A 15,913-nucleotide genomic window follows, 5' to 3' on the forward strand; every position below is an offset into this window, starting at 1 on the left:
ATTGCGAGTAAAAAAAAAGACAAAAAACAGCAATTATACGTTTTATTTTGTGGTATAATAAACGTCCCATTTCCATTAGCGAACATCCCATTCCTGCATTGCAAAATGAGGTGCATGCACTTATTAGATTGCTTTACAGCAAGCAGTTTTACAGTATTAAACAAGAAAAAGAGTGAAAGCGTTTTTGGTGCGTTCATGTTTTTATTTGCGTCTAAACTCAACGCGTAATCAAAGAAGGCGGAGCCCCAGAGCCACACCTACCTAATTACATAATCGCTATGGACCAATAGGAGTCTGAGGGTGTTTAAGATTCGAAAATTGTTTTATTTATATATATATATATATATATATATATATATATTTTTTTTTTTTTTTTTTTTTTTTTTTTGCGTCACAGTTTGATTATCGATTTCACTTGAAGTGTACTGTAGTAAATTTATACCGCCTCTGAAACAGCTCAGCTTTGAATAAAATGTCTAAAACTGTATTTCTCGCCGGACAGATTTCCATGGCAAAAATCACTGCACAAAGGTCATTTCACATTCACAACGCTTGCAAAATGTCGAGTACAAAACTAATGTTGCAAATAAATCATTACAGCGCAGTGCATTCTAAGCAAACAATATTTGTGAGTATCGTTAGGACAAAGTTTAATTAGGGCATTTCAAATGCAGTTGGATAATTACATTTATGGATGGTTCGGCTTTATGTGATTGCTTTTTATGATGAACGGCGTTAATTTGTGCGGGCAGGTGAATTGAGACGCCCCGCGGGTCTGTGATGGAGCAGCTGTCACTGCTGCTGACTCAGGTACCGATATCGTATCGAATACGCAGAGCTGTCAGGTGCTGAGAGATGCTTTCTGAAGTCTCCAGTAAAGAGGCCAATCACTGTGACCCAGATACATCATTCAACCTTCATCACACAACACTGATTACTTTATCACAGAGAGAAAGAGAGAGAGAGACAGAAGAGAGAGAAAAAGAAAGAAAGAGAGGATGTCTATCTATAGTCTCCGCTGAGTAGGCCAGTAGTACTTGTGCACGCTACTTCACACACACAGATTTGAGGTCCCTACAAGTAAATTATCAATCCTTAGATCCATTTACTGTTTCATTTCTACTATATATATACATACTTATGCATATATAAATTAGTAAGTCACTGCATAAGTCAATAAGTCATGGAAAAGAAATCAATAAGCCACAGCACCATGTTTTTCCATTACTTTAACTCATTAAAATAATTAAAGCAATTTCAGTTTCCTTTAAGTTATATGCATTTCAACTGCAATATATATATATATATATATATACACTACCGTTCAAAAGTTTGGGGTCAGTACATTTTTATTGTTTTTTTTTTTTTTTTTTTTTTTTTTAAGAAATTAATACTTTTATTCACCACGGATGTATTAAGTTAATAATTAAAAGTTTATTAAAAGTTAATAATAAATAATTTACATTGTTATAAAATATTTATATTTTTAATAAACACTGTACTTTTTAAACTTGTTATTCATGAAAGAATCCTGAAAAAAAAAAAAAAAAAAATCACAGGTTCCAAAAAATATTTGGCAGCACAACTGTTGATATTATCCAACATTGATCATTCTAATAATAAATCCGCATATTAGAATGATTTCTGAAGGATCATGTGACACTTAAGACTGGAGTAACAGCTGATAAAAATTCAGCTTCTCATCACAGGAATAAATTCTATTTTAAAGTAAGTTAAAATAAAAAACATTATTTTATATTGTAAAAACATTTTGCAATATTACTGTTTTTTTTCTATATTTTTAATCAAATAAATGCAGCCTTGATGAGCATAAGAGACTTCTTTAAAGACTATTACAAGTCTTACTGACCCCAAACTTTTGAACAGTAGTGTATATATATATATATATATATATATATATATATATATATTCATTTTTCGCTTGAAATATAAGCTTAAAATATAAAAAACATCCCATTTCCATTAGCGAACATCCCATTTCTGCATTGCAAAATAAGGTGCATGCATTTATTATATTGCTTTAAAGCAAGCAGCTTTACAGTATTAAACATGAACAACTGTGAAAGTGCTTTTTAGTGTGTTCATGTTTTTATTTGCATAATCAAAGAAGGTGGAGTCCCAGAGCCACACCCACTTAATTACATAATCGCTATGGACCAATGAGGGTCTGAGGGTGTTTAAGATTGGAACACTGATTTTTTTTTGCATCACAGTTTGTTTATCATTTCACTTGAAGTGTATTGTAGTAAATTTTTACTGCCTTTGAAACAGCTCAGCTTTGAATAAACAGCCTAAAATGGTGTTTCTCACCAGACAGATTTCCAAGGCAAAAATCAATGTGAAATGTGTCAATTCACATTATATTATAATGTATATATAATATGATACAAAAGTTTTTGGTCAGTAAATTTTATGTTTTATGTTTTACATTTATATGATCAAAAATACAGATATAGAATTAATATAGTATTACAATTCATGATACAAATGTTACAAAGGATTAATTTATAATGATAATTTACAATAGGTTTAAATGCAATGTTGAACTTGATATTTATGTAATTTTTGATTATCCAAAGCACTTTGGACTGCATCCTATGTCTAAAATGTGCTACATAAATAAAGTTTATTCTTATTTTTATTCTTATTTTAACATTTTCAAATAATATTTCTGATTTTTTATTGATAATTTTGGTCAAGTATGTTTTTTTTTGCAAAAGTGAATTTAGACATTACAACATTATAATCTACAATATGAAATATGGATAACTACTCATTTTGAAATGAATAGTTCATGAGGTCAGAACTCCATTACAGGAAAGTGCTGTTCAAGAAGTAGTGGTCTTAAAAGAGTTAAATTTCAGACATAATCTAGTGCTTTTCCTTTAAATGAGTGCTACATGATGGCAAAAATAACCTCCTAACTGCATATAGATGCAGAATGCACCAAACTTAAATGGTTGTAATTCATGAATGCTTTGGAATACAGGCCTACGATTGGTCTTTTAAAAGAAAACAATCTGCAGATTATAGCTAAAGTGAAGGCATTTTACAAAATAGAAGTGTAAAAAAGTTTTAGAAGATTTTAGAAGGTTACTGTAAAGAAAATGTAACTATATTAAATGCTTTTATTTTTATATTTAAAAATTACAGAATGTTTTTGAAAAAATAAATAAATAAAAAATGTATAAAAACTTTAAATCATTATTTGAATTTAACTTAAATTAAATTTATAAAAAATAAATAAATTTGCTCTAGACTCAAAGTCAAAGTCTAACTAAGTTATGTTTCAAATTTGAAGTTGATATCACAAAAATTTTGTTTAGGTGCTATACCAAAAATATCCAACAGGTGACGCCTAAATCCCATAGATTTTTTAATGCATTTTCCAGTCCAGAATTTATAAATACATCACTGAATTAATTTTGGGTGTTTAAGCTTTTGAATGATATCTAATTTGGATGATTACTAAAATATTTGTCCCTGGACCACAAAGCCAGTTTTAAGGGCCAATTTTTTAAAATTGAGATTTATATATCATCTGAAAGCTGAAATAAGCTTTCCATTGATGCATGGTTTGTTAGGATCGGACAATATTTGGCTGAGATACAACTATTTGAAAATCTGGAATCTGACAGTGCAAAAAAAATTAAAATATTGAGAAAAATCACCTTTAAAGTTGTCCAAATGAAGTTCTTAGCAATGCATATTACTAATCAACAATTCGTTTTGATCTACTTTGATCTATATAATTTACAAAGTATCTTCATGGAACATGATCTTTACTTAATATCCTAATGAAAAGGAAAATCGATCATTTTGACCCATACAATGTATTGTTGGCTATAGCTACAAATATTTCCGTTCTACTGGTTTTGTGGTCCAGGGTCACATATGTGATAGGGGAAAAAGGCAATTTAAAAAAAGCACCAAGGCATTTAACAGGGTAAATATCGAAAAATCCCAAAAAGTTTTCCTTTTGTACGATGACCTGTGATTTAAATTGTGCTACTGTGTTGAGTCAGCACTAAATCAGTGACCTGTAAAGAACAGGATGAGAATAAAGAGGAAGAGGAGGGCCAAGCTTCATCAGATCCTCTCTGAAAGACGAGTGTGAGTGTTGACGATGACCCCTAATGATTCAGGAGTAGTATAACCCCATCTCAGCACTGTGCAAGTGTATATGTGTGTGTCCTGAGGAGTGTAACCTGCCCTCAAAACGGATCCCAAAATGAGTGTCTGTTTCAAAGACAGAGATCAAATGTGGAAAAATAAGAAAAGAGACGGAAACTGAAACTCTATAATCTGTATTTAGTGTCTGTGGGTTGGTGGGAGCTGCGCTCTGATTGGTCAGTCGACAAAGGAAGGAACCAATGGCAGGTCGGTGCTATCTGTCATTATTATGACCCCTGATGGAGCAGTTTGGAAATTGATCAGAAAACTCAACACCCACACAGGTCATCAACAATTATGAAGTTTCAATCAATATCTTGACCCCTTCACATGGACACATACATATAAATAAAGCATTTCAAACATGCAGTCGACTAACAGAATATATTTGTATAAATACTTTCAGATATTGAATGAATTAAAAGTGGGGATTAAAATGCGCATTTGATTTTATTCTCCTCTAAACCACTAGATTGCACAAAAAAAATTACCAAAGAACTTTCCAAAACATCTGCATTTCACTGTGCATGTGGAAATCGGCAGATTCTTAATGCAATCATGCAATTTAGCATATTAGAATGATTTCTGAAGAATCATGTCACACTGGAGAAACGATCCTGAAAATTCAGCTTTGATTTATTTACATCAAAATGTGTTGATCCATCAATGTTCAATAAATACATCTCTTTTAATCTGTAATCATACACTACTGGGAGTAACGAAAAGCATATCTTTTTTATACTCTCATTGCTCATCGCATTGTATTCTGGCATTGCATAATCTGAAAATGACACTGATAATGCTGCATTAGACGTGAGCCAAAATGTAGCGTCTTAAACTATGCAGTGCAGTCTAGTTAGGCAGCTCACTACTAGGTCTGCGGTTCTATGCTGCCAGTTAGTGGTAAACAGCATGAATCGCAGCCTCGTCACAATTCACTAACACAACATCACCAGCTCCACAAATAAACAGTACAGAGAGCGTGATGAATGTTTCATGTGTGTATTTGCGTGATGCAATCGTTTATTCTGAGCGCCTGCATCATTTATGAGAAAACTCAACCGTCTTCAAACCTCTGACAGCCTGCACTCACATCCACATGCAGCTTTAAAACCAGCACCATCCAACAACTATATAACAATGTCTCAATGTCTAGAAACAAACACGAACATTCATTCACTGAGAAATACAAGCAATGAAATGTTACTATTTGTCTCTATAGCAACAGCAGAATTCTTGTAATAATTTAGAATTTATGTAATAATGTAGCACTCTTGATCTCCTACAGCACACATACAATTATAAATAACATTCAATTATCATCATGCTTTATTTTCTTTTTTTTTCTTTTTTAGATTTAAAAAAGACAAAAAAAAGAGTGTCTGGATGAACTCCACTAGGGGTCAGTACAATACAGACACACTAAACATCCTGCTGTGCTTCACTCCCAGTGCTCAATAATTAGGACAGTGAATGTAAGAGTTTGGGGTCAGCAAGAAAACAATATTTTTATTCACCAAGGATGCATTAAATCACTCAAAAGTTCAATTTCCAATAAACACTGTTCTTTTAAACTTTCTATTCATTAAAGAAGCCTGAAAACTATATGTATCATGGTTTCAACATTGATAATAATCAGAAATGTTTCTTGAGCAAATCAGCATATTTGAATCATTTCTGAAGCATCATGTGACACTGAGGATGAGAAATGATGCTGAAAATTCAGCTTTGATCAATTAAGCTATCAATTATATTTCACTATGTATTTACATAGAAAACTCATATTTTAAATTGTAATATTTTTCACTGTTTTTACTTCATTTGTGATCAAAAAATGCAGCCTGGGTGAGCAGATGAAATGAAAATGATATGAAAAACTTCAACATCCTTACCAACCCCTAACTTTCTTAAAGATATACATTGGTATACATGTGTTTTTATACCTTAACATAAAACAACTAACAACTAAACTTAAAACATTTGGATTTATGTGATGCATAGAAAATGGTTTGTAGATGATGCAGAGTTGCAATAAAATCTAGCTTGAATGACAAAGATGAAGATTTGTTATACTTGCAAAAATTACTATGTTAAAATGTCAAAAAATTAGCAGTGTAGTTCAGAATTTAGGATTGACGATTCAAAACTAATCAGTAGTCTTTCAAATCGCATAATGTATTTTCTTTCAGCACTTTAAAAAAGTGGCATTACATGATTAATAAAGAAAGCTGAATTTCTAATCAGAAAAAATAATTATTTTGCTCTGGCACACTAAAAATAGCCATTTATCATATTTATGGTAGAGCTAATGAAAATGCTGACAGCGTAAAAAGAAATCTTGACCATGCAAGCAGGAAATTAAAAACACTTAAATGTTGAGCACTAACTGAGCACTAATTCATATTTGTGATAAACAATACTCTTAGTTGTATGGTAAATATACTTCCTCCCTCTCTAATATATACAGTGTTTGTACAGACACTGTAAAATGAAATTCCAGGACTTTCAAGGACTTTCCAAGCACTTCAATCAGAAATCTCACTTATCAATGTCTTACCTTTCAAATTCTAAAAAAAAAAAAAGATAAATAGATAAATAAAAATATACTAATAAAACTTAACAAAAGAGAAAGAAAAATAAAGCACATAACATTTAAAATGACATTTATTCTGGTGTAAGACCAATTTAAAAAATAGATTATATACAACTGTAGACATTTAATTGTTCAATTACTGCTTAATAATAAAAAAATAATTTTAAAAAAATCTGAAAAAAGCAAAATCCTGATCTGAAACAAATGATTCGGAATACGTGTTTCGAAGACTCATTCTGAATCAAATGATTCACAAACCCAGATCGAAGTTCCAATGAAATCAAATGATTCACTATCCGCGCTCTGCACTCTCGATCTGAATAATGATTCAGGAACCATCATTTCATATCAGGACTCATCAATTCACGGAATGATTCATGAACCCGCACCGAAGTCCTGGTCTGAATCAAATGATTTGCCATCCACACTCTGAACTCTTGATCTGAACAATGAATTGCGAACCATTATTTCAGAACAGGACTCGGAGCACGCACTGCAAATCATTAAATTCACGAAATGATTCACGAACCCGCTCCGAAGTCCCAATCTAAATCAAATGATTCACGATACACAAAGTTCCGATCTAAGTCAAATGATTCCCGAACCCAGTCCGAAGTCCAGATCTAAATCAAATGATTCGTGACACGCGAATTTAAGTCCTGATCTGAATCAAATTGGATTGGAGCGCTTTGAAACAGTGAATAATTTTTTGAAACCTGTTTTTAGCTAGTGAATCGCCTGAAATGAATGATCGAAGTCATGAGTTTGAAATGACTCACTCAACTGATTTGGCTCATCTGTTCATCTTTTCGCCTCTTTAGCCATGTTTACACAATAGTGTCAGTACTTCTACTGGCTTAGCTCACTTTTACGGAAAAAAAGTGAAAAGTATGCCTTTTGAAATGCATGGATTTTGCATGAAAAGACAAGTGCTTAATGAAAAAAAATAAACACTTATTTCATAGATACATTGTCTTTAAATAATTTAAACCCTTTCAAGAGTTTTCCAGGCCTTACATTTCAAAAAGTCAAATTCAAGTACTTCAAGCACCTTGCACAAACCCTGTATACACTAGACAGTACTTTACAGAATAGGAGTAAAGCATGCATTACAGCCACTCCACAGTGAACTTTACATATGCAAATGTTAAGCAAACCTTACCAACAGCCATAAAAAAAGAATAACAATCTGAACAAGCTCAAATACAAAACGGCCATGCAAAAAACTCTTTCTACTAGTTACGCATTCAACACACTGCTCTATGAACATTTGAGAATCCTGCAGATCAAATGCAGTGAACTGCATATGCAAATTTCACAATGCACGGCTGACGTCACCTTCACGCAACGGTACCCCTGCAGTGACACAACAACTTTGAGGACAGTTGCCATGGTAATGCAAAGTGTTGGGAAGTGCTGTAGCTATGGCAACACATCAATACGGGAAACGTGACTGTGTAATGCAGATTCATTTGAGAGCATTTGCTGCGGCGTGAGCCATGACGTGTGACATGACAAAACTATTACAGCTTCCATCGCATTCACAGCGTTTAAAGCTACAACTGCAACAAAAATCAAGGTCAGGTTGCTATAAATAACCCGATTCATGAATTATTTCTGCCAGAACATTACTGGCGATGTTTCTCGAGTCTACGCCTAAACAAGTACACTAAAAAAATGTGGAACACTGTTGCAAAATTAACCCCTGACACAACCGGCACAAGGTTTCCATGGCAACAGAGACATGGATTTTGTCTCAATGATGCAATTCATTCACAATCAAATATCTCAGGACTCTTTCTGATGACATTGCATGTGATTTGTGATTTTTAGCGTGCATGAGTGTCACTCTGGTTTATTTATAACATGCAGATCAGCGTTCAAACAGCAACATAACAGCAGCATTTCATGCTTTTATACCAGTAAAAATACCAACTATTTCACAACAGTGTTATGATTTTGCTTATATTTTGAATAAGGTTTTATTTTATTGTTTCCACTTTCATTTTAGCTAAGGTTTTAGTCATTTTGTTGTTTTTGTACTTTTTATTAGTTTTTAAAAAAAAAAAAACAAGTCTTTATAGCATTTATCAATTTTTATTTATTAGTTTAAGACACTCAAATATAACACATATCAACATAATACCCCAACTGACTGATTACATTAAGAATTGCAAACTTTTTTTGTATTACAAATATTCTGAAATGCTGTTTAAATATGCAAATTAGGAATGATCTAATTAAACTCACTAATTTGCATACACAAATCTGAAGATTGGATACATTTTGGTTCTTGTTTAGTTTTGTTGACATATTAGAGAAAAAGGTTTTTACAGAAGGGATTTTTTGGATTTCTATCACTAAATTTAGTTTATCACTAAATAAATCATTTTCAATGGACAGAAAAATTAAATAAATAAATAAATAAATAAATAAATAATAAGGACATTTTGTTGTTTGTTGACCAGTTTGACGTAAGTGAAATTCATACTGTCCTGACAAAATGCCAATAAAAAAGATTGGAAATAAATAAAAAAATAATAATAATATTGAGTATATATATGCATTCTAATAGTCACTATTTTTAAGGAATAAAATGTTGAATAAAACCAGCCAAATGATATACGATCAGTAAAAACCTTCAGAATAAAGAAGTAAAACTGGCATTTGCTGTACAGTATGTAAGTGCTGGAGATGAAAACTCATTTTGTGAAAACAAATATAGATGTATTGTAATTGAAACCTCCAAATCCAACAACAAACTTGATCAGGGCATAGAAATAGTGCTAATATTTTTACATGTATTATGTATGTTCTGTGTCAGAATGTCTTTTTTGTTTTGGTCCGTGTGGCTCCGCCCACTACCCGGTTATCCAATAGTATTTCAACATCCTGGGTTGCCAGTTGGAAGTAAAAAGAAAGCACAAACTGGCTCAGAGAATGCAGACTCTACCGGATTTAAAAAGCCTCAGCATCCAATAAAAATCTCTATGACCAGAGTCATATTAGAACACAGATAATTCAACTTAATATGTAAACCTTGATGCCTTCCATTGTCAGCTGCATTCTCTCCTGTTGCATGTCCTCAACCTGGCAACCCGCATCAGAAAATATAAAAATATTTTGGATTTGGACTTAACCACTAGCTGTTAATATTACATACTGCACATTTAGTTAGTTAAACATTTGTTGTATTTAGTTTTAGTTAATAATAATAACCATGCCTCACAAACACATTTATTCATATATCAGAGTTATCTATAGCACTGGCAAGAACAACTATCTGTAATGCTGTAAGTGAGTTGAATGGATCTGTAAAGCAGCAGCTCTGTCTGTAATGGCAGCAGTAATTGAATCTTGTGTGTGTGTTTGTGTGTGTGTTTAAGTAGTTTGGTTATTGATTAAAAGCTGGGGCCATTTTCAAATGCATTGCTGGAATCTGTGATAAGGCTCACAGCCGCTGACGAGATCCCACAATGCACCTGTGGAACAATACAGTCCAACAACAATTCTGATTTCAGTCCAATTCAATACTAAATTCCAATGAACCAGTTTCAGCAGCCAGACTTTTGTGCATGAAGAAATAAATGCGCCAGTTATTTTCAATCAGAACTACTGAGAACTACATCTCCACCTCTCAGACAAAACATTCAGAACTATATAATAAATTATGCAAATGCAATACGCTGTACAGTGATGTTTTAAAGTTTTAAATAAAACAGATTGTTAGAGTGTTTTACAAGAAAAAAACAGTTTCAGTTTTACAGTTCTACTTTAAAAGTTTACATGCAATTCAATGTGTTACTTGCAGTTTCTTTGTAATTATTTGTGAAATTAGCAATTTCTGAGTGAAAATTGTTATGCACCAAATTTTTTGAAACAGAAGTAGCAACAATTTTGTGACATATATTCAAACGTAACAGATTTTTTTAAAAAAAAGAAACTGCCAGGGGGTTGATTCTGTGCAACAGTTGCTGATTTGATTTTGCACGTTACTGTCGTTGTGACATTTTGATTACAGATTCAGAGGTTAAAAATATACAAATGAAAATACAAGGATGAATGATTCTCAATAAGATCTATAACATGCATTTGCAAAATAAATAGGGTGACTTTTCATTCCTCTAAAACCTTTCGAATGAGGTGCAAATACTTTGAATTTGTCCTAATTTTCTCAAATAACAAGATTTTGAAAGTAAAATTCAGTTTCTCAAGTTTGAATCTTAATTCACTGTTCATTTTAATTTAAATTGTACACAAACTCTATACATGCTGCATGCACCATTAAACAGGTTTCGGTCACATTAAGAAGAAAAGGAAAGAAAGGTTAGCCCTGCTGTCCGTGGTGCTGAAACGTGCTTTCAGACACATTTGTTCTCATGAGCTTCACGTGCACTACAGCAGTGATGTCAGATATCTGACTCAGAACGGCCCTCTGTGACATGATCTGACTGAGAACTACTCGTTTCTCAGAATAAACTAGAATAGACTCTCAATTGGCACCATAACGTCTAACAAAGCGGCTTATGTAGAGACTTGAGACTTACAGAATTTGCCAAACGCAAACTCATGAAAAGCTAATCAAACTGTTTAAGAACCCATAAGAACTGATGTATTTTTGCATTAAATGTGACTTACAATGGGAACAAATCGAATGCAATCAAACACCACACAAATCTTTGTATTGGGGAGGGGTTTTTCAACACAAATTACTGCAAGAGCAATGCATAATATTCCAATAAATCATAAAGAACTGTCTAAGATCTAAGCATCTCCAGACCTAAAAAGAGCATGTGCATGACATAAGAGCACTTCTCTACAAGAAAAAACATACTGCTCGTCTAAAGATCACATGGAAGGGCCAGAAGACTTAGAACAATGTTCTGTGGAGCCTGAAACAGAATTAAGACGACTGGTATGTCTAAATACATATTCTGTATTCTTGTTTAGCTTAGAAAATATAAGAAGTTGGTAACACTTCACAACAAGGTTCATAACTTAACTACATTAGTTAACATTAACTAAGAACAAACAATACTTCTACAGCATTTATTACTTTTTTACTTACTTAATTACTTAGTTAATGTTAATTTCAGCATTTCCTATTTACAAGTTGTGTTTGTTAACATTAGTTAATGCATTCTGAACTAACATGAAGTAACATAGAACAACAGTATTTTATATACAGACTGCATAACATTAACAAAGATGAATAAATAGTGTGAATAACTGTGAGTGTTCATACTTAAAAAAAATATCCAAAGAAGTCAGAAATTAAGTTAGAAGATCTTATAATAATAGTAATAATAATAATTCATACAAGATTTTTTTTTGTTCTTGATTAGCTTGTTATAGAAAAAGCATGACATCAGAGGTAAAATAATAATAATAATTTAAAATGATAATTTATTATAATAGCTTGTTAGTTTATTTTATTATAATTGATTATTTAGAATAATAATAATAATTATTATTATTATTATTATTATTATTATAATCATTCATACAAGTATTTTTTTTTTGTTCTTGATTAGCTTGATATAGAAAAAAAATTGTTTTTGTTCCCATTTAGATAAAAACCTTACTTAAAGGATGTCCTCAGAGGTAAAATAATGATAATAATAATTTACAATTATAATTTATTATAATAGTTTAGTTTGTTAGTTTATTTATTATAATTGATTATTTATAAATATAATAATAATAATAATAATAATAATCATTCATACAAGTATTTTTTTGTTCTTGATTAGCTTGATATATATATATATATATATATATATAAATAAGAATCTTTTTTTTCCCATTTAGATTAAACCTTCCTTAAAGGATATCATCAGAGCTAAAACAACAACAACAACAACAACAACAAAAATAATAATAATAATAATAATAATAATAATAATAAATTATAGGTTATTATAATTGTTTACTTTGTTATTGCATTATAATTGATGATGATGATGATAATAATAATAATAATAATAATAAATTATAGATTATTATAATTGTTTACTTTGTTATTGCATTATAATTGATGATGATGATGATAATAATAATAATAATAATAATAATAAATCATAGATTATTATAATTGTTTACTTTGTTATTGCATTATAATTGATGATGATGATGATGATAATAATAATAATAATAAATTATAGATTATTATAATTGTTTACTTTGTTATTGCATTATAATTGATAATAATAATAATAATAATAATAATAATAATAATAAACACATTCAAGTATTTTTGTTAAAAAAAAATAATCATTTTGGTCCCATGAAGACAAAACGTTCCATTAAGGATGTCCTCAAAGGTAAAATGATTATAGAAAAACGTTTTTAAAAATCTCCATGATTAGCTTGATACAGAAAAAATACGTTTTCAAGTTCACATTTATGTTCCTATTTGTGAGTCTATGACTTTGAGTGTGTGTTCATACTTACAAAACGATCCCCACAAGTTGGCTAAATCTGACAAAACCTTAGTTAAATGATGTCCTCAAAGATCAAATAAAATAAATAAGCTAAATGTAACAAATGATAATAATATTTAATAAAGACATTTAATAAAAGCTTAATATAGGAAAATGAAGAAGTTTTGTTTGTCCCCGTTGAGTCGTGTGAGAGTATGGGTGTGTGTGACTGTGTGTGTTGTTGTGGTTGTTCCTGCAGCGTCTCACCGGTGTCGGTGCCGTTCGGTTCGGTTCTCTGCGCACACAGACACCGCAGCATGTGCGCTCCTTTCTGCCGGAGCAGCCGCGCAATCCTCATCGCAAAATCCCGTCACAGTCCCGCGATCCGACCGTTCACAGAGACGCCTTCACCATCACCATCATCATTATCATCATCATCTTCATCATCATCGTTTTACGCGCTCCGGTTCAGTCTCCGCGCACCGCAGACAAAAGACTTCCAGGCGCTACAGCGGCACATCCGACACATCCTCACGGTAACAGACGCGGGCCGAGCCACAGTAACCGATAATCCTTCCGGCGAGCATCGTGATGAGCTAATGACCGTTATTCATCTCGTTATTTGCGTGGGGCGCGAGGGAAGACGCTGAACATCACACTGGTGCGTAGTCGTGGGCGGTGACGTCACGGGGGACTCGCTGACGTCACGTGCAGGGGCTTGTTGAAGGGAAAAACACGTTTCTAAAAAACATCTCACTGACATATGTCGCTTTTAAATAAAGCTAATTATATTATACACCCGTAACTCTCACAGAAACCTTATTAGATTTTAATGAAGACACAAGAGTGCCAATTTATTTAAAAAAGGACCTTGAAAATGTTCTAAAGTGAGTTTAAACAGGTTTTACAATACATGTGAGGACTCTTTATTTTTATTTTATTTTTATTTTTTTAATATATGACCTCTAGGAATGCTTGCTTTCTCTTGCAGTGGGTTGCATGTTGGATTCAAATATCTAAATTATTAAAAACTAAATAAATTATGTTTTGATCATCAAACTAAGTATTTAAATATCATCTTGCTGAAACATATTATTGCAGATACAGAGCGGCGATTGATATTTATATAATTTTATGTAATCACCTGCTATTACTGTCATAAAGATATGAGTGATTTACATTACCAATTTCATACTTTTTGTCCATATAAATATAAAAAATAGCTGTTTTTACTACATATTCTCACTATATGTGACACTAGCACGGGTATATTTGTAGCAACGGCCAAAAATACATGGGTCAAAATTCTACATTTTTCTTTTATGCCAAAATTCATTAGGATATTAAGTCAAGATCATAAAAGCATGATGTGTAGCAAATATGTCACAAAACAAAACATAATATGCTTTTTTTTGACTATTACTTAAAATGTCAGGCTTTACAGGGTTAAACTGGAGTTCTGTCACTCAAGCTCATAGATTCAAATATCTAAATTATTAAAAACTAAATAAATTATGTTTTGATCATCAAACTAAGTATTTAAATATCATCTTGCTGAAACACATTATTGGAGATACATAGCGGCGATTGATATTTACATAATTTTATGTAATTACCTGCTATTACTGTCATAAAGATATGAGTGATTTACATTACCAATTTCATACTTTTTGTCCATATAAATATAAAAAATAGCTGTTTTTACTATATATTGTCACTATATGTGACAGTAGCACGGGTATATTTGTAGCAATAGCGATAAATACATGGGTCAAAATTCCACATTTTTTTCTTATGCCAAAAATCATTAGGATATTAAGTAAAAATCATGTTCCATGAAGATATTTTGTACATTTCCTACCGTAAATATATCAAAACTTCATTTTTGATTAGTAATATGCATTACTAAGAACTTATAAATGCGATTTTCCCAATATTTAGATTTTTTTTTGCACCCTCGGATTCCAGATTTTTAAATAGTTGTATCTCAGCCAAATATTGTCCTATTCTAACAAACCATGCATCAGTGTAAAAGTTTATTTAGCTTTCAGATGAAGTATAAATCTCAGGCTCTTATGACTGGTTTTGTGGTCCAGAGTCACGTATGAGCCACAAAAGCATGATGTATAGCAAATATGTCACAAAACATAACATGCTTTTTTTTGACTATTACTTAAAATGTCAGGCTTTACAGCGTTAAACTGGAGTTCTGTCACTCAAGCTCATAGAAAGCATACTGCAGAACTGTAAATGTATGAATATATTTGACAGACAAGACTGGATTCAAAGTATAGGCTACATTTTTACTGTTCAGCTGAAGAAACCAACACACAGTCTTTCGCTGACGGGCAGTTTCCACATTCTAATCCAAAATAAATGGCCATCTGTGATTTTTAGTGCCTTTGTAATCCTGTTTTAGCTGTTTGGACTGATGTCTGCAGTGGTGAGGATGCTTTAAGACACGTGGGGGCAGCAGAACCCACCAGAAACACCTCGCACCCACCAACCCGCCTGTGACGCAGCGCGCCGGCTCTCCTGTGATATGCGTGGGTGATCGCGGATCCACCGCTTTTCACTGATTTCATCAGAATACACCACAGTTATGTTTCACGGATAAAAATACACTGCCGTTACAATACACCTAACCAAATGTGTCAGATAAAAATGATAACAATTTATTTTATCATTTAAGCCTATTTGTTTA

The 15,913-nt window shown here is 32.1% G+C and overlaps 1 protein-coding gene across 3 annotated transcripts in view; it reads right to left on the minus strand.

Annotated features, from left to right (window-relative positions):
- fgf12b (fibroblast growth factor 12b) overlaps positions 1-15,913 on the minus strand; it is a 56,465-nt gene that overhangs the window by 20,329 nt on the left and 20,223 nt on the right. The window contains exon 1 of one of the 3 annotated variants that reach the window (XM_051129510.1): positions 13,477-13,896. The exons of the other annotated variants lie outside the window; for them this stretch is intronic. Within the exon in view, the coding sequence (XP_050985467.1) occupies positions 13,477-13,567 (91 nt within the window). The 5' untranslated portion in view covers positions 13,568-13,896. Of the gene's footprint in view, positions 1-13,476; positions 13,897-15,913 lie in introns of those variants that run through there. 3 annotated transcript variants of the gene reach the window in all.

Source organism: Labeo rohita, chromosome 15 (genome assembly GCF_022985175.1).
Source record: "Labeo rohita strain BAU-BD-2019 chromosome 15, IGBB_LRoh.1.0, whole genome shotgun sequence".
NCBI classification, from domain to species: domain Eukaryota; kingdom Metazoa; phylum Chordata; class Actinopteri; order Cypriniformes; family Cyprinidae; genus Labeo; species Labeo rohita.